Below are 20,883 nucleotides of genomic sequence, written 5' to 3'. Positions count from 1 at the left end.
ATGTAAAAACAAACGGAATACATCCTGTTTATTGAATATGCAATAAGAGCAGCTGGATTCTCATTTCCATGGTGCGAACCTGATGTTTAAATGTTAATTGTTATTATTTTGACTAATGGGTACTATATTATACTAATATGCCATATATGAAAAAGAAGATGTGGTATGATTGCCAATGAGACAACTGTCCACCATAGACCAAAATGACACAGACATTAACAAGTATAGGTCACCGTACAGCCTTCAAAAAAGTCAGCTATAAAAAGGCCCCGATATGAGCATGTAAAACAATTCAAACGAGAAAACTAACTGCCTTATTTAAATTTTAAAAAATGAACGAAAAACAAATATGTAACACATAAACAAACGACAACCACTGAATTACGAGCTCCTGACTTGGGACAGGCATATACATAAATAATGTGGCGGGGTTAAACATGTTAGCGGGACTTATTTTGTGAAGTATTCTGTTCTTCCACTAAGTCTCTTTGAAATTGTACTTGGTTTTAATTGAATACTAATGGACTTGTGTCTCCTATTATTTATTTTTGCCTTTAAATTTTCCGATGTATTGTTCATCTTTCGGTTTGTTACCGAATACACGGAAAAAAAACGTACAAAAGGATCTGGTATTTAAAATAAAACTAAATATACAAATTGTATCTGTTATAAAAGTATTTGGAAAAATAGAAAAACTTGAAGTAACACATGAAAGAGTAAATTCGATAAATGCCATGTGATAATGTTATATAGAATTAATTCTGTAAAAGAAATATTTTTACATTACAAATTGCAATTAGGTCAAACTAAGGAATACTAATCAAATTTGACAAAATAAGCCATATTTCAGCCGAAATTTAGGACCATGAAACATAAAGCGTAGACATCGACAAAATAAATATTTAAGTATATTAAAAACATCATTTTCAAAGTTCTTTTTTGTTGATGTATGCGCTATATGTTTCCTGTCCAATTACAATGATAATTTAGTGATTTTCGTTGATTTGTCATTGAAAATCAAAACGAGTACTATTTGTGACGTCATGAATAAAATACAGTAACATAAAAAAAAACTCATTTGGTATCTAGTCACTGTTTTAGCTATGAATCGATGTAATATTGGTAATAAGAACAATTTGAATTGAAGCTAGATAAGGAGTCATTGTAGGGCCTTATCGACCTACTATTATATATCAAAAGATCCAGTATGTTACTGGTTCTAATTGGTGATAGTCTTGTCCTGATATAATGACATTAACGTAATCAACATTACTGTGCCTTTATGTGCATTTTGACATAATATATCATTTCAATAAGCTCGAGGTCATTTGCTTGTATAATTCTACGTGGTGTTTATACTTAAAAATAACTCCTTAAAGTATGGCAAATCCGAAAATCTTACCAATAGAACGATGCTGTTCGTTGGTAAGTTGTAAGGGCCTTGATTACTTGGTACATGATATTTTCTAGTGTTTTAGTATCATGGGTCCGTAAATGGTGAAAATATCGACAACAATACAGAAATAGTGAGATGATACTAACAACAGACCATGCAATTAGTCTAAAAAAGAACAAAAATGTTTAAAAAAATTTAATATTAAATATTTTTCCTGAGACCTTCATAACATAGTTACTAAATATTGTATTAATCTTTCTGGTTTATTTAATTTTTAGTGTGACTCTGATTTATACATTTAATCATTATCTTGTTGTGGTATATGGTATTTTTTACTTTCAACTTTACTCATATGCTTTGTCTAAAGAGTATTTAATGCCATCTTTTCTTCAAATCCAGTTGAAAAGAATAGTCGGAAACAAAGTAATTTTTACAAAATAATTTGATGTTTAAAAATAAAAACCTAATTAAGAGTCAATTATTACTTATTCTAATTGCTTGCTATTTTCTTCAGAATTTCAAATCTGTGTCTGTATATCCAATATCCAATCGACTTGGTCGGTTTCTGAAACAAAGATAATTATATATAAATTTACAAATAATGTGTTTTGAAATTAAAAAAGGAAAATGTCCGTTATTAAACTACCTATATCGTTGTTTCTGAGGGATACCGTTGGTTGCATATAGATTTATCTCTTTTCGAATAAAACACGCCTTTAACTATTTCAGTATTTTGATAAGGTCTATCATGAATATGATATTTAGTTTGACTTGTATTGTGGGAATAATTGTTAATTTTTAAAATCCGGTTCAATATAATTGCATGTTACAGATTATCAGACATGCAGTGTGTGGTGTTCTGTGCTGTCATTATTTTTTGAAGATGTCCGTTGTTATTCTGCAGTTTTCATGTTGTCATTTACTATTATAGTATTTATTTATAAAATTCTTTGTTCTGAGTGTTCTTGTGTCGTGTTTATATTATTTCTGTCACCGTCTATGTTTTTAACATTGATATTTAACATGTATAAGTAGAAGTTTTGACTAGCCATAAACCAGGTTAAACCGACCATTGTTTATCAATGTCCTGTACGAAGTCAGTTGTTATCAAATAGCCCGTTTCTATGTATGTTGGTGTTTGTTTGTGTTTACAGTTGAGTGTTTTTATTGTTTTGTTATTTTCCAATTGTAGATGATTTGTTTCTTGGTTTTAATGTGTAACCCGGACTTGTTTTCTCTTAATCAATAAAAGACTTTTTAACATCTGTATACTACTATTGACTTTTAACTATAACTTTGGCTTCTAATGATTTATGCAACATCAATCAAACTCCTGTCCAAAAGCACATTGTTTTGGATATTAGGGTTAATAAATGCAACCTTATCATCAAAGTATGAACTAAGAATCATTTTTCACTGTTTATTTCAAAACAATGTTCTCTTGCTCAAAAATGAAGAAGTCTTGTAAACACCGGCTTCTTCCGTCAAAATTACTGACAGCCTCCAAATAGCACACTAGTGTTGGAAGTGGCTTAAACACCAATTGTTCAAATGAAATAGAGATCTTGTCCTGTTAACCATTAAAAGTCTCTATCTACAAATAATGTTTTATATGATAATAGATAAAAGCTTTAAGAGTTAGCTTTTATGTACAGAAACCCATCTAATGACTGTATCGACGATTTTTGAGATATTTATTTATTTGTTGATTTTGCGCTGTTGACTATGCTTGCCGTTTAAGGTTAAGTTTATCTATAAAAGATTTCAAAAATTGCGTACTAGTATTTACCATTGCAATAAAAGGTCCAAAACAACTATTCATAATGCATATGACAGCCTTAAACATAGAATAACATAAATATATAGATGTTGCATCGACAATTAAATGTTCGACTCCCTTTCAAGATTGTGAAATCAAATTACAAATGTTAACATAAAACAAATAATGAGACTACATTGATATTCGTTGCCTTTTAAACGGATTTAATTAATATAACAGGAATTTTATTTATAGGCATTCCATTTTGTTGTATACTGCAGCAAGAACATGTACAGTTCCTGTTATCACTATGGCCTTCATAAAATTGAATAAAAGTGTAAAAACTCCACTCCAAATAGGAGGCGCTTTAAGGGACTGGAAATCAATGTCTGTTGTGTTAAAAAGTTTTGTTGTTGTAGCCGGCCAAAGATGGTGTAAAATGTACTTAATCTATGTCTGAAATGTTAACGTTTTTGAATTTAGAACGGAACTGCCAAAATGCCAGTAAACATCGACCCTTCCCGATTGTGTACCTCATACAAAAAATAGTACTTATGCAGACATTGACCTAAAATTTAATTTATATAGTACTTGTGCAATAAGCCGGTATTTCGTTCATCTTGATAATTGAATCATTCATGACACTATTCATTCCTAGTTAAAATGAAAAAAAACTAACCATGTTAAAATCATTGTTTAGATTTTATGGTAGGTCGCGTACCTTTTTTTTAAATCTTTGTAAAAAGTATTCTCCTTTTGTTCTTGACCTTATTGTGTGGATGGATACATCCATTGTTTTTAGATAAACTATATGTACCTTTGGTGTTCCTCCTTATTGAAAAAAAAATCGATTTTTGCGAAATTAGTGGTCGCTTCGTAATTCGGTTATGACTTTTAAAATTTAAAATTTTATCAATTCAAAAAAATAAAATTTTAATTTATAATAGAACTCTTTAAATGATGGTCATGCTGAAGTAAAGAATAAAACAATGGAAAATATTCAAAATCCAGCAGAAATCGTATCCCCTCACAGTGATATTTTGTTTGTTTAGTTTACTAATCTTAAACGATAAAAAAACCAATCAAACAGTAAACATCGTCTTTCATCTATAATGTCTGCACATTAAAATAAAAATCTCATCGGAAGTTGGTGTAACTGTCGTAAAAGAGAGGGTTTAGAGCTACAAAACCTGGTTCAATCTACCATTTTCTACATTTGAAAATGCCTGTACCAAGTCAGGAATATGACAGTTGTTGTCCATTCGTTTGATGAGTTTTGTCATGTGATTAGTGACTTTGCAATTGAATTTTACTCGGAGTTCAGTATTTTTGTGATTTTACTTTTTTTAAACATTATACAACAATTTCTTATTTCCCTAAAACGACCCAAAATTTTTCTCTGTAGTGTTTAAGTGCAACACACCGATAATTCAAAAACTGTTAATAAAATCATTCATAATCGATTTCAAAGTTAAAATGTTAAACCAAACCCATGTTTAGATAACAACTTCTTTTAATTAAGTGGTTCGCATGTCATTTTAAAATAATGTGTTTTTGAAATCAATTTGTGTTTTTGCAAGATTTTGTGTGCGAAAATAATATGTATTGGATAAATTATATTAACATTCTAAACACCTGTATTTTAATCTAAACGATGTGTGCGAAGTTAGCACAAGATATTCAAAACTTTTCAGTCAATTGAAAAGCTTGATAGTAAAAAAAATAGTATATATAAAAAAAGACACGAAAGCAATAGAAATGTTTCTCTGACTCTAGCAGATAATGACACACTGACATTTTTCAAAAAGACGCCTAGCCCACCTAACATACGGTTATAATATATATCATACTTCCAAAAAATCATACAATTTAAATACATTCTAAATATATTCTGAAGTTTGAATATTTGGATGTAAAAAATTAAATAGATTTATCGTTTATAGGCCGAGGGTCTTTTTTACCATTTTAAACTGCTTCTCATGCGATATAGGTTAAAATGCAGCCTTATAATGAAAACATCGTCTGTAAATGGGGATCATTTTGCTTTTATTGGTTGGATAATATTTATGTTCAGCCATATTTACAAGAAAGTGTAATGAATAGAAAAGCTATAATTTGTAAAAAAAATAGTTTTCCGATGTGGAGAGACAAGAAACGAAGTTTATTCTCGTTCGATGTTCAAATGATAACTGTTTGTATCATGCGCTTTTGATATCAAATAAAGGCAACAGTAGTATATCTCTGTTTGAAACGTATAAATCGTTTGAGAAAAAAACAAATCCGGGTAACAAACTAAAACTGAAAGAAACGCATCAAATATAAGAAGAGAACAACGACACAACAGGAAAACAATAATAAATATTTGTAAAATGTAACACACAAAATAAACCGAACTATAATATAGCAATGGCCATTTTCCTGACTTGGTAAAGGTCATTTAAAGAAAAAAAATCTTAAAATGGTGGGTTGAATCTGGTTTTGTGGCATGCCGAACCTCCTGCATTTATGACAATGTTAAATATAACATCAAAATAACAAAATTACATGACGGGACTACAATTCAAATAAATGGGAAAACACATAGGCCTGAGAAATATACGAATAATAGCTAACAAAGGGTACCAGGTTTAAAATTTAATACGTCAGACGTGTGTTAAGTCCACACAACACATACTAGTGACGCTCGGATGAAAAAAGTTCGAAAGCTAAAACAAGTACAAAGTTGAACAGCACTGAGGACCAACAGTTCAAAAAAGTTGTGCCCAATACGGCTAGGGTCTTTTGCCTGGGATAAGAACATCCTCATTATTTAGAATAATTCATACTTTTGCAAACAGTAAATTTTATAAAATGACTGAATACGATAAAATTGAAGTGGTGACTAACTAAAGAATAAAAACGGATACATAACATACAAAAACATAATCCAGCACAAAAAATACTACGAGTTAGCCGAAGCCTCAACGCACAAAGTGACGTCACGTTTGAAATTCTAATCCGTCTTATTCCTTGTTATGTTAGAGCATTATTATATACTTTATAAGTTGTTTTATTAAATATTTTCAGAAAATTAATGATTCAGATTAATTAAGATTGAATACCATTCCTGGTCAACTGCAATCACATTACTTGTTTATGTAGTATTCGTACACTTCGGTATAGTATTTTAAGACGTTTTGTTTGTGTCCTAACTTTTCGCCTTGATCATGCTGTCATCTGTTTTTCTTCGACTATGGTTTGAGACTTCTTTCTTGTTATTTAATTTTTTTTTTAAACCAATGAAAACAAAACAATAAGGTTCAAAGCTGAGCGAAACAAAGACAACAGAACTAAAACTCAGATATTGATGCAAAATATTAAAAAAAAAAACAGGAATAGCATGAAGTATATTTTCAAAATATGTTGCAACAGACTACCGGTGACCTTAAGAATGACAAACACAATCATTATCTTTCAAAGTCAATAATATTTGATTGCAATCAATTTAAAGTATTAACGGAAATGGTAGTGATGGGTAAGATAGATCTGAATGATCTTCAAATTCTCATGGAATTTAGAACAAAGTAAGTTGGATTGTAAGTACGGATACTTATAAAAGGAATTTGAGCAAACCGTTTTTTTAATTTAGTATGATGGTCTCAAAGTGCCATTTTGATACTAAAGTATGTTGTAACAGACTTCTGCGGACCACTTGGCCACTTGAATAACATAGAACTTCCTGATCTATAGAGAGAATGTTAAAGTTAGGCTGGGCATATGTTATAACGATGATATATGCTAAAATGTTAATACGTTAACTATAAACAAGAATGTTTTATTTTTATTTTTGTTGAATATGTACATAAGGATAAAGTACCAGTTTGATATACAACATTTAACATGAAATACTACCAAGGACCGCTAACATGACAGTAAGACAATTATGATCTTTACAAATTGATAACAGAAGATATGCACATTTTCTAATAGTGACAAAAGACCGTCAACGCTTGATGACTTCTTGTGAATCATAAGCAACAGAAATGCATTTCTAGTAACCATACCTGTCCTGTATTGTCATTTTTCATAAAATAAAATATGTACTGGAAATATTTGAATTGAAAGTACTCATGATAGAACTAAGTAAAATAAGTTGAATAATTTGATTTATATTTCAGATAATCAAACGTAATTTTAACTTGTGAAACTGTAAACAAAAATCAAAAGTTAGATAGAGGTAGAGTTATTTGGATAATCAGCTTTCAGGTCTGCACATGTATGTTTGTAATCCAGTAAAAGGTTGTTTATATTCTAATTAATCAAATCATCATTTCTTTGATTGGCCGTTTTAGATCAAAGGATTGTTATTTTTAACGTCGAGTGGCAAATATTACTCGCTTAAATGCAACAAAAGCATTTTAACGAAAAATAAAAATGAAGGTTGCATTATTAAGACACATGTTTTGATTTTATCGTTATATCAGATCTTGGCCATGGCGTTGTTCAATGGTTGCTATTTATATTTTCACAATATGTTTCATGCTATTTTGCTAAAAAAAAAGGATGACAATATGTCTATTTCTGAAATATTATAAATGTAGATTAGTCCATTCATTAACCACAAACGCTGTACTTGTTTATGAATACTTGTGTGTTAATATCAGATAACATGTATTAACTTAGCTGTAGAGAATTACCGTTATGACAATATTATATTTAGTAGTTTATATATTTTGATTAATATAACTAGAGTACTAAAGAAAATTAGAAAAAATCAATTTATAATTTGAAAATTGATTGTATTAAAGTTAATGACTCAGACACAAAACTTGTGAAACTGTAAACAAAAATCAAAAGTTAGATAGAGGTAGAGTTATTTGGATAATCAGCTTTCAGGTCTGCACATGTATGTTTGTAATCCAGTAAAAGGTTGTTTATATTCTAATTAATCAAATCATCATTTCTTTGATTGGCCGTTTTAGATCAAAGGATTGTTATTTTTAACGTCGAGTGGCAAATATTACTCGCTTAAATGCAACAAAAGCATTTTAACGAAAAATAAAAATGAAGGTTGCATTATTAAGACACATGTTTTGATTTTATCGTTATATCAGATATTGGCCATGGCGTTGTTCAATGGTTGCTATTTATATTTTCACAATATGTTTCATGCTATTTTGCTAAAAAAAAAGGATGACAATATGTCTATTTCTGAAATATTATAAATGTAGATTAGTCCATTCATTAACCACAAACGCTGTACTTGTTTATGAATACTTGTGTGTTAATATCAGATAACATGTATTAACTTAGCTGTAGAGAATTACCGTTATGACAATATTATATTTAGTAGTTTATATATTTTGATTAATATAACTAGAGTACTAAAGAAAATTAGAAAAAAATCAATTTATAATTTGAAAATTGATTGTATTAAAGTTAATGACTCAGACACAAAACAAAATACGCACAAAAGTATGCCAAATCGTAAAGCAATACAAGTGCATACACATTATTCCTTTATAAGATAGCTGTATGCTGCTTGACTTTGGGTATAGATGCTGTAGTTACATAGTCGTTGCTTATGGTAGAATTGGCAAGCCCTTCTACGTCAACTGATCTGTGTGTCCTTGGATCAACGGAATCAATGGCAGCTACATTTCGGTTTATAATATCTTCGTATGCTGGTGGATTAACAGTGGGAGTATAGGTTGTATCGTCTTGTAAGTAATCTCCATTGTTGTTTTCTAAGGTGGAAGTGTCAAGCCTTTCCCCATCATTTAGACACCCACCCTGTGTCTCAGGATTTGCGATAATAGCAGCTGAATTCCCATTATCATGGTACAAATCTGATGTAAGAATAATTACTATTTAACTAAATTTGGCTACTCTATACTTTCTTATATGTATATGCATGAATGTATTTGTATCTTCTGTATATTCGTTTGTAATGGGTTTTTTTATTTTGTGATTTTAATTTCAGAAACGTTTATTTTGTTTGGTCTTGTTTCCTTTATTATGTTACTTTTCAATTAATAATGTCCTCATTCATGAATTGCTTTTACTTCGATGTATGATTTACGTAAGAACCGATAAAAGTATCTTCTTTTTTTAAATGATAATAAACATACAACTGTAATCTGTTATAAAAGTATTCGATAAAAAAAGGGATAAAATTACATGCAATTATTTTAAACATAGATGTATTTTGAAATTACCAGTGTACCTAAAATGATCAATAGTAGTATTGATTGTAATCGGTTGTAGTTCTGGTGCTATATGATAACATTAAAGGTATCAATTGTTCTGAAACCAGATGCACATGTCGACAGTGTATATCTCTAAAGTAAAGATTGCAGCAAAATGTTTTGTTAAAACAAAAACTTTTCCAACCTGTAAGTATAGAACAAATAACTCTTACCCAAAATACGGTACTGTGTTTGTTCGCTGATTGGTCTAACGGTCCTTGATTGTTGTAAACGTATGATTTTTCGTTTCTTGGCTTTTTTGTTCCACACGTAGTATCGGCAGAAAGACATACCACAGGAGATGATCAATACGAAAGGAATCACAATCGGGCTAAAACGAAAAAAAAGTTCATTGTTTTATCCAAATCCTTATTGTGTTTGAAAACTTCAAATTATAGTTTAGGTTTAAAAGACCGAAAATAGTCCAAGTATACATTATTTGACACTAATCAGATATAACAGATGTGACATTAATGAAAATGATATTAACATTTAAAATAGCATTCACCGTCAACGTCACATAAGATTGCGTCCGGAAAGCGTTATATTTTATTTTCCTTGGTGTTCAGTATTTTTCTAATTTAAAGAATTCTATTTTATGAGAGTATGTGTGTATTTCATTCACATACAGATACATGCAAAACCATATAAACACGGCTTGAATCAGATCGACACAAGTAGTTACTATATCAAAAAGCTTTGTTTAATAATTGTTTCGTAAATGTGACAGTTGTAACACAGTGAGTTGTAAATACACTGCAACATTAGAAACGATATGACAAAGGACAAGGGAGAACCAAAACGGAATAAAAACATCTTCTAAGGTTGACTTTACTTGGACAGTTTGAAAGCCTGGGATGCGTTAATGCGCTTATATCTGCATCGAGTTGTACTTATAAGTAGTGTAGCCTACGATATTTTTCACGTCATTTAAATTCTAGCTTAAAACCAATGTATTTCTAATTTGATTTGTGAACTCTTTCCTTACACAATAGTTCCAGAACTTGTCTTCTCATCAGAGTTATCTCTTGAATATGTGTTTATCGTCGAAGGGTCTATTGACCGCGTCGATTTTCTGAAATTATGAAATTTGAATTGCAGTTTTAAAAAGTGTGTTTTTCCAATTAGAAAGTTAAATAAATTAAACAAAAAATGAAATGCAACAATTGTCATTGATGGTCTTAAAATTGTATTACTATGACATGCGATGAACTTAAACGTAATCCAATTAAATCTAGATTAGAATAATATGTATGTAAAAGATGTAAATTGTCAAAATTAAAATTCAAATGAGTGTTAGAAAGATTTGATTGCTTCAATAATGCAAACTATTATTTCTCTTATGGCAAAATCATATTCATCCTTTTGAAATACCAAAACTGGATGGTAATTTCGTAATTTCATAATCCATTGCAAGATAGATAACAAAAAATAACGTTCGCTTTTAGACATGTTAAAATTTGTGATTCAAAAATTGGAGAAGTTGCCTGAAATTGTTTACCAACACAACCATTTTACTCCTGTCACAATCGCTCACGTAACCCCTCAAGTATAAAAAAATTTGTGTTGAGAGAAATAGCTAATATCAGAAAAGTATTGGATTACAAAGAATGAGTCTTGAGGATTCTACAATGCTATTTTAAAGGATGCTTCATATCTTATCACATACAAGCATGTTGCAGACCAGCACGATAAAATCAATTAACGAAAGAACAAAATAAGAGAGAACTAAATAAAAAGTTCGTTTCATGGTAAAATTTTTTTTTAGAAAGTATGATAATATTAAAAGATTTTTTTTATACTTTTCACATTTTGGTTGGTTTCCAGAATCGCCATGGAAAGCGCTGTTGAGTTGGTTTATGCATCTCCATTCACCATTGACGTAACAACATTCTTCTATTATTGAACAATAATATAATTCAGTCGACGATATGTACTCACATAATGTTATCCTACCCGGCGCCTGAGCTGCAAATAGCAAAAGGAAGTAGAAAGTTAGGTTGTTATGAAGTCCAGAATTCCTTGGTAATAAATATATGTAAGACGTGACCATTTTGCAAACCATATTTTCGATTTGTATTTGAAGTTTCTTTCGTATTGCAATTTCAAAAATACATTTTAGAAATTCCAAACACTGCTTCGAAACAGAATATAAAAAAGCTGCTCAATATTGTGAACCTCTGAAACAGAAGTCAGTGATAGTTTCGTTCCTGATAGCAATTTTAAGATGATCTCTTTCTGATGCTTACTTTGTAGCAGCACAAACATGTTGAAGGGTAAACGTACAGTAAATGTATTCTCTCCCTATTCAATTGTGATAAGATAGCGAGCCGTGGTTTAGAGGTTAGTGCATCGGACTACTAACACAAAGGTTCCTGGTTCGATTCCCGTTCGGGATGAAAATTTCATGAACTCAATTTTTGGCTCTCCTTTGACACCATCTGCAAGTATGGTCTTAAGGAAACGATGATAGTTCGTCGGAAGGGGACGACAAATGACTGACCCGTGTTAAGAGAGAGCCATATCTCTTGCACGTTAAAGACACCCTTGTAGATTTCGAAAATGAGCAGGCTGATGCCGCTATAAGGCAGCACTCGTACCTGCACAGTGGAAAGGGATTACTATACGTTGCAAAACTTGCTTCCCAATCAACTATAAATAAATATGTTTAAGCTAATTGCGATAAGATGACTACTGAAAGAACGCGAGAAATTAGCTTTCAGTTTACGGACTCTTGTATTTGCCACATTAGTAATATATGTTTTGAGATGTTTTTCATACGTGCAATTCTGTGTGGACAACTTCTAAATGTTTTCGAAAATAGTAATCATAATGAATAACTATTTGAGTGAACATGTTTTGTTTGGTGTGTGGCATAACTCAATACCCAATTTATCTATCTCAACTAATAAAAAATGGTTGTATATTATGCATAATGTGTTGCAATCAAATTATTTACACAGTCCAAACCTATGTTAACATCTTCTAGAAAGTGCAGTACATTACCGCTCGAATAAATGTCTATAAACGATTATCATTTACATTTGTTTTGAACACGACATGAATTAAATTGTAGTCTCACTTACCAGATGATAAAGAAATCAAATTACAAAAGTAAAAAAAAAAATATTGCCGAAAACATATTAGTCTCCATTGCTTTCACAAGTCGGATTTAATTACTGTAACAGGAAGTTTCTTATGAGGGATTTTGTTGTTGTGTCTTTAACAAAGAATAAGGAAGCTTTATTGAAAAAAAATCATTTTAAATAGGGAGATCTTTAAGGGACTTCACATACATGTAAGTTGTGTGTAGATCTCTTTAAAGATATCAGTTGTAGACTTATCTAAATGAAGTAAAGTAACATTACTTGATCAATGTCTGCAAGTATTAATTCTTTGTATTTTGAACGCAACAGATAATGAAAAAGTAAGTATCGCGACTTGGCCTCATACAAACCTGGCCTGACATTCAATTTAATTTTTATTCTGTTGAAAATTATTCACAATATTATTCAATCATAGCTTTTAACGTGCATATATTATACCAATTAGCTATTTCCAAAGTTAAAGGCAATGCTAGCGACCGTTAAATTTAGTTTTTATTTTGTAATACTCCAATTTATTCAGTACAAATTATGATTTACTTGCGTTATCCATTCAATTAACATTATATTTGATATAGGCTTACCGTGGGCAGTGTAGATTATGCAGAGTATTATACATTGTAGAAACATGGTTGATATTTGGGAATGTTTTATTTCTTTCAAATGCGCATATATATTTAAAAATAAAACATGATTATTCGGAAACAAACTAATTGTAATTTACATGGATTGGTACATTAAAATACCTTTGTGTGGTTATGCAGTTGTAAACTTGATTTCTACTGGTTGCCTTGCCATCTGCTAAATAACCATGTTCGGCGTACACAACCCAATCAAATTGTCCCAATAGAAGAAACCTTCTTACAAAACATGTGCCTGTAGCCAATCAGAAATCGCATTGTAATATGTTGACCTTTAACCAATGTGCTTAAACTATTGACCTGAAATCATGTGTGCTATAAAAGAACAAAGTAAGGTACACGCTGTCTTGTGATAACCTTCGTGTATTGCCCTACATAAGGCCAGTTGACTGATTAGCCTGTCCGCTTGTGGAATTTTCCACTGGTTGACATCTATGCATGCATGACACAATCAATGGCTCTATAAATCTAGAGAAATTCAAATAAAATATATTTATTATACATCTGTGTATTATATTATACAAACTAAACAGTAATAACAGATTTAAAAAAAAAGTTTTTCGTCCAGAAAACTCTGAAAAATATAAATAAGAAAAAAAATATACGATGGAATGACACAAAGTTAAATGCTCCCGATCACATTTAACAAAATGGTAAAAAAAAAATATGTTCTAAAACTATCAGATCTGTTCTTCTAAAAATGAAGTCATTCTTTTTTATAAACAATAGTTACGGAACAGTTTTTGAAAACGTGTGGACAAAGTGTAGTACGATTTATGTTTACGGCAGTTTCAGGAAAATCGTTAAACAGTTCATTTAGATTAACACCTTGCAGCGATTCATTAAATGACTGTGTGTTGTTTCCATGTTGGGTTGTACTTAAATGTTTTGGCTTAAACGTATTGCATGGCAACGGTCCACTAAATGGCAACGTCGGCGCTTTGTGTTCCTTAGCAGATGTATACAGGGTCTTTTGTCCAACGTTTTAAGTAAAGGAACTACGTTCTGTGCTCATAAGTGTGGTGCTGGCTGTTGTGATATTCGGTAGAGGAAGAACTGTAGAAGAAGGACCAATTGCTAAAGTTTTAGGAGGCACTGAGCTTGGTAAAGCACGAATATTTGATGATGTTTCACCAGCAATTAAAGCTAATGGTTTAGAAGGTTCAGTGATGCTTTCTGTTAACGTCTGTCCCATACGTATCTTATCATCATTATCAACCCGCTAATACAAAGAAAGGGATGCTACTGACTTATGTCCAGTTACGGCCATGATCTGTGTATTGCAATATGAGTTTTTAGCTAGAACAGTAGCCCCGATAGCACGGATTGAATGGTTAGTGTAAATTTCAGACAAGTTGCACTTCTTGCTCAGGTATGACATGAAATTGCCAAGCGTTTTTTCGCCCACAGGAATGTTATAATACGACAAAGGGTCCTCTTCCTCAAACTGATCTTTTGGTCTCTGCCATAGTTTGTCACACTCTGGATTTAATTTGTTTACATACTTTTCAAAGGAGGACACAGGGCAATATTCAGAACCGGAATTTTCTGGCATTATCCCTGACGTTTTTTCTTTGTCACTGCTGCGATGGTTTTTTGTCAACTCATCTAAAGTTTTAACCACATATTTAATCCCCGTCTTTGGATATTTTTTTTACAGAAAACGTGGATTTTGTCATTTATGGCATATTTTCCATTCCCCGTCTACAAAAATACAGGCGAATATCAAACTGAACTTTATTTTGAAGTCAAAATGGAGTATTTGGTGATAAATATATTGAGGTATACATTTTTCTTCTTTCAGCTTCGTCAATAGACGGATAATGCTCAACGTCTCCAAATCCCATGCGTTTAAGTTCTGCCATTGCCGCTTTAAAATTTTCTCTGGAAGCGCTAAAACTTTCATCATTCACGATGTCAATTTTTTTATTGTACGGTGGAGCCTTAAAATATCTATTCAATGAGTATCTCAAGCATTGCAGTGAATTTGTTTTATAAGGATTGCCATCAGCTTTACACACATCCATATAAAAATGACCCAACACTGCATCTAGTTTTAAGGTGTCATACTGTTCAAATCCAGGATCCATTTTCTTTACTTTTAAATACTCCCTGAAAATAGTGGCTGCTGCTATATTCTGCTTTATTGTTTTGTCAGCACTCATTTTCAAACGTTTTTGTTCAATTTCTTCATCACTAGTATCAACAAATCGTCTATTACCAGACTCCATCTTCAGTTGGCATAAAAACACATGAACTATGCACTACATGGAAAATCAATAGATCATTAGGTTACACGATACACATTAAGAGTGAGGTCAGTGGGCGGAGTTAACATGTTAATATTGAGTAGTGAAATCTAGGACACTTGTGTATTAAACGTTTCATTAATTATATACCTAGTACGGTTAGCATAATCACAGAAAAATGTTATCATGCTTTGACCCAACTAGCATGATTATTTAGACGGAGTCCTCACCGTTCAACAATTTTCGACACCGTCTAAATAACCATGTTAGTTGGGTCAAAGCATGATAACTTATAATCAACTGTTGATATTTAATAAATTAAGGAGAACAGTATGTCCTTGTTGTTCAAAAGCACTGAAAAGTCACGTGGAAAATTTGTATTTGTTTCCAGCTATCATAAATACAGTTTCCATGACAAGATAACAACGAGACAAGCAAACACCATTTCTTCAACAATAAAAAAACAATACCTGTGTATGACAAAAAAAAATGCTAGCTGACAAGCAGCAGTCATAAAAATTACATGACTATTGAGAATAGTAAATCCTATTAAACTCATTAAGTTTAAAAGCAAACTCAGTAAATTGTATTACCCTTAAACCGATAATATTTATAGTTTTATAGACGGTATGTATAGTTACTGAAAAAGAATGTCTTTTAAAAAAAAAAGTTATATGTTTATGTTTTGTTTGCAAAAACAATTAATTGTATTTTCCAAAGAATTTATTAAATATATGCTTCAACAATATAGACAAAAATGCCTACGGGCTCGACAAGTATGCACGTGAATGTATTTTTTGTATTTAACATAAATTAGAATTGCTATTTCCAATTACACTCTAGGATAGTATCATCAATCTATTTCTACAATGTATGGAAAAAGATCACTCTGCAAATGTTTCAATTACATTTTGCTTTGAAAAAATATATATGCTAGAACAAACATAAGAATTCAGTTGAATTACGACCTATATATAGAACAAATTGATTTTTTTATAACCATGCACAGACTATTTTTATGTTACAATTTCTATTCTCTCTTTGGAATGCTGCCGGTTTCAATTTTTAAGTGTAACTAATAAAGCTTTGTTAACGAGGGTTTTGATCCATGTTTTCAAAATACGTTCCGGTACATCCATAACGACAGTGTTTGTCAAAACGGAAATTCTTACTTGAACAATAATGTTATTCTATTGTCACACTATGCATTTGTTAACGAGGATACAATTGGAAAAATATAAAACGCTTCAAAATGTAGGAAAACCCAATACTATACGGGTATTGACGAATGAATACTCCAACGTTAAAAGGGTTTATGGCCGAAAGTTTTGTAATAAAGAAAAGCCAAATATACCTGAGGTCAATTTTGCTTTGGTAAATAGGAACATATGTTTCTTAATAATTGTTGGATTTAGCACACTATAAATCATGTTATCATGTCGGTCTTAAGCCCTTAAGCTAAATGTAATACGCGGGAAATTGATGTCCAATAGAAATCTTCCCAGTGTCAGAAATCAAAATAAACTTAATTAATATGGTGTGTTTTCCTAGAATAACCTTCACCGTTAACTCTCGTTCATTTGTACTAAACAATTGAAATCCAGAGAGGTATGGATACTTGAACAATAACAAACAAACATTTAAAGAAATACTTAATGCCTTATCCATCTAAGGTAAACTTTCTGGACCGAGTAAGAATCTTTTTTTTTAATTATCAACTAATCAACCCATCGGAACAATTTAAGAAAAGTGTCAAACTTAATGGTATTGCCACTAGTACTGCCTCTACCTTTGCTCTGTTTATTTTGAGTAAAAGGAGTTAATATAACTACTTTCAATTATGAATAATCGTAATCGTACCAGCTAGACAGACTTGATAAAGTGTATTTCATAAAAACAATATGAATGAGCAGAGACAAAAACGCAGTGTGGTAGATATAAGTACCGTAGAATTTTCTTGATATGCTGCTGACATTCACTAAGATGAACTTATCAATAACTGTTGTTATCTAGATTTAGATATTGCAAAATATTATCAGAAAATCTACACCATCGTTTTCCAAAATATGGATGATTTTTCTTTCCCTATTGTCAATATCCAACCGTAATGTTTATCCGGCATCTTAATTTGGTGTTGATGTTTCCTAAATGGTTCGGTATGCTCGTGTCTGTAGTGATGGTTTAGAATACAATGAGCGTAATATCTGCATTACTTGTAAATGTTAGGGATTTTCCTAACCACAATTTTCTTTAAATTTTTCTTATTTCTTCAATAGGTACAAAGATTTAATCTTCAAGTTGGATGTTTCTGAAAAAAAAACATGGAGATGTTGTTAACCTAGCCAGGAAATTTAGATACGATTGTTTTATAATATTGTCATAAATAATTATTTCTTTATCAGTAAATTAAAACCATTTCTAATATTACATATACTAGCATGCACTTCCACAGTACCACAATATCTTGAGACATATAGTTCGGTATTGCACACTGTTGTGTTTTTCTCTGACTTGTACTATTAATGACGTCTTTACACTAAATACATTGGATGTTGTGTGCTGATATTTTGACATATTTTGTTGTTATTTGCTTTGATATAGCTTTCAGTAATTGCGAGTACTCTGAGATATTTGCCTACTGTTGTGGAAATTTTAGATTGTTCATTTTTTTGTTACTGAGCACTACTGTCGTCCCAGGTTAATGTGTGATGGGGTCACAAAACATATTAAAGTCTGTAGTGACACCCACAGTGTTATTCAATGCGTCAACGAGTGTCACTTTGGGATGAGGCATCAGGAATTAGAAGATGTGTCTTTTGTAAACGTTAAATATTGCTTAACAAATAAATAATCAATCACTACATCTTAATCTAATACATAAGCAAACAAAATCTACATTACAACTTAAAGTCATAATTATTTTAAATCACAATCATCTACAAAATAAAAAAATACCAATGAAAACATTCCTTAGACCACGAGAAACTAAACAGCTATCAGATGTTTAACTCTTTGTTTAAAAAGTGGTTGAAATTATTTAGAATGTATATTTATAATAATCAAATTAAGAAAATCGTTTAAATAGCATTGAATTTCATAATTTTTTGTTTTGTAGATGAATATGATTTAAAAAATAGTAATGACCTTAAGTTGTAAAGTATATATTGTTTGCTTATGCATTAGAATAAATGTATTTATATGTACTGATTGATTATTCATTTGTTCAGCAATATTTTACACATCTTCTAATCCCTGATGTTAAATCCCCAAATTCAACTCATTGACACAATGAATAACACTGTGGGTGTAACAACAGACTTTTTTCTTTCTTCTTTTCTCATGTTCTTATGTCCCTATGCATTGTTCGAATTCATCCTTGGTAGGTTGTTTTACTGGCGGGGTAAATATGTTTGTACGATCTCATCACACCTTCACCTAGGACGACAGTAGTGTGCCAGAAACAAACAAAGAACAATAAAAAATTTCCACAACAAAAGACAGTAATCAAATATCTCAGTGTACTCGCAATAACTGAAAGATAAATCAAAGCAAATAACAACAAAATATGTCAAAATATCAGCTCACAACATCCAATGTATTTGGATTCGTCATTAATAGTACAAGTCACGATAGTGTGCAATATCGAACTATATGTGTCAAAGATATAACTGTGATACAGTGGAAGTGCATACTAGTATGCATATAAAAAAGAAGTTGTGGTATGTATGTAATATGTAAAATGGTTTTAATTTACTGATAATATCAGTAAAATTAGAACCATTTTACATATTACATACATACCACATCTTCTTTTTTTATAAATAAATGTCTATGACAATAAAACAATCGTATTTAAATTTTCTGGCTTGGTTTCCAAAATCAACATGAGATTAAGAATGTGTTAATCCGTTTGAAATAAGTTATTTTTTCGGAAACATCCAAACTTGAAGACAAAATCTTTTTAACTATTGAAGAATTATTAAAAAAATTTAAAAGTTATGGTGACGAAAATCCCCGATTTAAAATTTACAAGTAATGCAGAGATTTCGCTCATTGTAATCTAAAACATCACTACTAACACAATCATACCAAACCAGTAAGGAAATACTAAATACCGACTTAAGGAGGAAAATCACGGTCTGAACTTGACAATAGGGAAAGAAAAATCATCCATCTATTGGAAAACGTTTGTGAAGATTTTCTGATGTTATTTGAAATATCTTGAAACGACCGTTATTGCTTAGTTCCTTTTGGTTAATTTCAGCAGCATATCAAGAAAATTCTACGGTACTTATGTCTATACACTGAATGACCTGGATAAGTTTTGTCTCTACTTTCATATTTTTCGTATGGATACATTTTATCACTTCTGTCGAATATTGTACCTTGTACGATTATTTATAATTTAAAGTCAATATATTATATGGTTATCTCTATTGTAGTAAGCATGTATCGGTCGTAATCACTCTTGATATTCTTTAACTCATTTTATAAAAATATACATAAAGCGAAGCAAAGGCACAATGCGAGCCTAGCAATACCAATATTTATAACATTATTCTTAAATTATTCCTAAGGGAAGATGAGTTTATATTTGAAACTAAGATTCTCACTCGGTCCAGAAAGTTGACCTAAGATTGATTATGCATAAGGTTTTTCTCTAAATGTTTTTGTGTAATTGTTCAAGCAGCCATACATCTCTGAATTTCAATTGTTTAGTACAAATGAACGATAGTTAATGTTATTCTAAAAATATGCACTATATTCATTAAGTTTGTTTTGATTTCTAACACTGGGAAAAAAAGTTGGTTCAGTAAGACCCCCTTTTGGTCCAAAAATATAGCAGTTTTACAAAATTCTGAAAATGTAATCTTTTAGCTATTTACTGGAAAGTATAATGCTTCTGCTACAAAAATATGGGATGTTTTTAACAATACAATGTACATATATCGGATACTAGCATCATTATGTCATGCTAAAAAACTGATATCGTCATAATTTGAGAATTTCCGTCTTAAATGAAAGTGGCCACATTCGTGTTCATTTATAATATTGAAATGTTAGTTGTATTTGACGATAATACATGACATATATTAAGGTTGAGGATAAACACGAACGCGGCCACTTTCATTTTTAACAAAAACAATCTGACAAATGACGTATTTTGCATATTTGATAGATTTGTCATATTTGAGCTTGAATCGGAGCGTTTGTAATGACTAAATCAGTTAAAATCTTTCACATCAAGTAATTGAATCAATTGAAATAAACTCTTAAATGTTTTAAAAGTGTCCAAAATCTTTCGTTATATGAACCTGAAATATGACGCTAAAATCGGCCCTTACCGGACCTTCTCCTAATTATGATGTTGGACATCGATTGCCCGAGTCTTACAGTTAGGTTAAGGGCTTTAGACTGACATGATAACATATCTTTTCTGATTTAAATTGTACGTAATCCAACAATTATTATGAAATCTATGTTCCTGTTTACCAAAGCAAAATTGA

The 20,883-nt window shown here is 30.9% G+C and overlaps 1 protein-coding gene across 1 annotated transcript; it reads right to left on the bottom strand.

The window, feature by feature from the left end:
* Window positions 1–7,974: 7,974 nt before the first annotated feature.
* LOC134696205 (uncharacterized) lies at window positions 7,975–11,345 on the bottom strand. The gene is made up of 4 exons (XM_063557873.1): window positions 11,185–11,345; window positions 10,371–10,457; window positions 9,556–9,713; window positions 7,975–8,983 (listed from the first exon to the last, which is right to left on the bottom strand). The coding sequence occupies exons 3-4, from the start codon at window positions 9,671–9,673 to the stop codon at window positions 8,655–8,657; spliced, it is 447 nt and encodes a 148-aa protein (XP_063413943.1). The 5' UTR covers window positions 9,674–9,713; window positions 10,371–10,457; window positions 11,185–11,345; the 3' UTR covers window positions 7,975–8,654.
* Between the last annotated feature and the right edge of the window lie 9,538 nt (window positions 11,346–20,883).

Source organism: Mytilus trossulus, chromosome 14, assembly GCF_036588685.1.
Source record: "Mytilus trossulus isolate FHL-02 chromosome 14, PNRI_Mtr1.1.1.hap1, whole genome shotgun sequence".
Lineage (NCBI taxonomy): Eukaryota > Metazoa > Mollusca > Bivalvia > Mytilida > Mytilidae > Mytilus > Mytilus trossulus.
The sequence above is the reverse complement of the archived record's forward strand: the minus strand, read 5'-3'. Positions and strand labels throughout refer to the sequence as shown.

Coding starts and splice junctions, on each gene's coding strand:
- LOC134696205 (XM_063557873.1), bottom strand. CDS start 9,673: ATGTCTTTCTGCCGATACTACGTGTGGAACAAAAAAGCCAAGAAACGA. Junction 8,984..9,555: donor AACACAGTACCGTATTTTGG/GTAAGAGTTATT, acceptor TTCTTACATCAG/ATTTGTACCATGATAATGGG.